Source organism: Octodon degus, unplaced genomic scaffold, assembly GCF_000260255.1.
Source record: "Octodon degus isolate 3935 unplaced genomic scaffold, OctDeg1.0 scaffold00015, whole genome shotgun sequence".
Classification (NCBI taxonomy): Eukaryota; Metazoa; Chordata; class Mammalia; order Rodentia; family Octodontidae; genus Octodon; species Octodon degus.
This window is the reverse complement of record NW_004524591.1, coordinates 14,798,771-14,801,054: the sequence shown is the minus strand read 5'-3', so window position 1 is coordinate 14,801,054 and position 2,284 is coordinate 14,798,771. Positions and strand designations below refer to the sequence as shown.

Genomic DNA, 2,284 nt, shown 5'->3' with positions numbered 1-2,284 from the left:
GAAGAGAGCCTGATGATGCTTCCTCCGCGGTGTCCACCAGCCTTTCTTCCAGTCTTATACTTTGCATATAATTCTTAAGCCAGCCCCCAACACACATGCGCGCGCGCGTTCACACACACACATACACACTTACTCTACAGCTTTCATCCTGATGTCTGGAATTTTTGATTGGCATTCAGTGAATGGTGAATGAACAGTCCCTATGTAATGATGTTGAAGTGAACTAAAATAGAATTTACAATAAAATATTTCTCTGTAGCTGTGGTTGCCAAGGTTCAAACATTCAAAGAGAAATATTCTTTTAGAAAGAGAGCTTAAAATAAAATGTGATGCCACTAAATTACAGAATAATCTACAAAATCTAGAAACTGTCCAGAAATTACCTTTGAGTTACTTCTTTCTAGCAACCCCCCCAGACTCATCATCTTGGATGGATTGTTTGATACTATGAAGTATTTCTTAACATTGTGTTATTTTTTAAGATGAATATTTAGCCTGAACTCTTGTTGGAACAGGACAGCTGGGAAGTGGTGGAAGGACTAAGGGGAGACATGAATTACACCCAGGAGCCTCCAGTTCAGAAAGGATTTTTGCTGAAGAAGCGGAAATGGCCCTTGAAAGGCTGGCACAAGGTAAGACCCTGGCCTTGGCCTCCCCTCAGTTGCCCCTATTCTACTCTTCTTAGAACCCACTTCTTGTGCACTTATGTTTGATTTGAAGTTCAAATTTGAGACCAGAGAAGCAATGTTTCAGTGGAGCATTTCAATCAATTATACTGTCTTCTCTGCAGAGATTCTTCTACTTGGACAAGGGAATCTTGAAATATGCCAAGAGCCAAACTGACGTAAGTTTTCTGGTTGCTCCAGCATGCTACTGGAGAGGTCTGAAGAAGTACTTGCTGTCAGGTCAGGGGAGAGACTGTGTACATTTGAGGGTCTCAGTGCTCTGAGGATCAAGTTTCTCTGGGTAAACAGAGGTGCCAGTTCCCTGCTGTCTCAGCTCTGGTCCTAGGTAGGCACAGGTGTACTGACAAGGTGTCTCCTATTACTGCATTGGGTATCTGTGGATCTGTTCTGGTCTTAGGGTTGTACTAAGAGGTTCTCTGAGTGGGAGAAGTTAGCCTTGCAACCAATCACAGAAGCAAAGCAGAGTACAGTGGCCTTCCATGCTTGGGCTGATGGAGAGGCTTGGAGGAGAAGCCTTGGAGCTTTGGCTGAGGAGTTAATTCTTGGACCAGGCAGTTGGTCTGTGACGGTTGTGAGCAACTGGTATGCCTAGAGCTATGGAGGCCTTCTGTCTTCCTTTCCTCCCCTCCCATCCTCTCTTAGCCTACTTGTAAGTCACTTCTCAATGAGTTGACACCAGACACTAATTCAGTGGGAGGCAGTGCCCTTACCTGGATAATTCACAGGAGTCAGCCCATGGGGATCCTATCTTGTTTCTTCACATTCTAGCTGTGTAAATGTCTTGTTACTTAACTCCTCTGCATTGCATCCTTGAAACAGGGAGCATGCTTTATACTCACAGAGGGCAGAAGGCAGCACACGGTACTAGCTCGCATGGAGTGCTCCGTCATAGCATTTGTCTTTACTGTTAGTGGATGTGGAGATGGTGGGAGTGGGAAGGTGTTCCTAACCTCTCAACCTGTGGTTCTCAAGTAGCCTTCTTTATGGCTCTGCAGATCGAGAGAGAGAAGCTACACGGCTGCATTGATGTGGGGCTGTCAGTGATGTCCGTAAAGAAGTCGTGCAAGTGCATCGACCTTGACACTGAGGAGCACATCTACCATCTGAAGGTGAGGCTGCTTCCCAGGTGTGCTCCCTGCCATGCAGAGCCCCTTTAGGCTTTTTCTTCCAGTTTTTGTCTTATTTTTTGTTTGAGATGTAGTCTTACTCTATTACTCAGGCTGGCCTCAACTCCTGGGCTCACATGATCCTCCTGCCTCACCCTCCTGAGTAGCTGCAACTACAGACATGCACCACTGCACTTAGCTGCATAGAGCCCCTTTGTGATGATTCTGTGCTATTAGTGATACCTTTGCAACTCTGAGCTAGCATGCAGATCTTCATCACCAAAATGTTCTAATGGACATTGGATATTGGGATGGGGCATTTCATAGTGCTGGGCTATCTCTCACACTGCTTAAAGGTTTGGCACCCTTGTTGCTTTGTACCCCCAATAACATCCCTCCTTCCTGGTGACTGTGACAACAGTAACAGAAATATCTTCACGTTTTCAAATTACCCCGTACCACACAGTGCCATCTTTTTTTCATTTTTTTTTT

At 45.3% G+C, this 2,284-nt stretch overlaps 1 protein-coding gene across 3 annotated transcripts in view; it reads left to right on the top strand.

Moving 5' to 3' along the window:
- Positions 1-2,284, top strand: part of Osbpl3 (oxysterol binding protein like 3) — a 175,474-nt gene that overhangs the window by 99,735 nt on the left and 73,455 nt on the right. For all 3 annotated transcript variants that reach the window (XM_004626473.3, XM_004626472.3, XM_023709925.1), the window contains exons 3-5: positions 516-632; positions 791-844; positions 1,682-1,795. In XM_004626473.3, the coding sequence (XP_004626530.1) occupies positions 516-632; positions 791-844; positions 1,682-1,795 (285 nt within the window). The remainder of the gene's footprint in view (positions 1-515; positions 633-790; positions 845-1,681; positions 1,796-2,284) is intronic.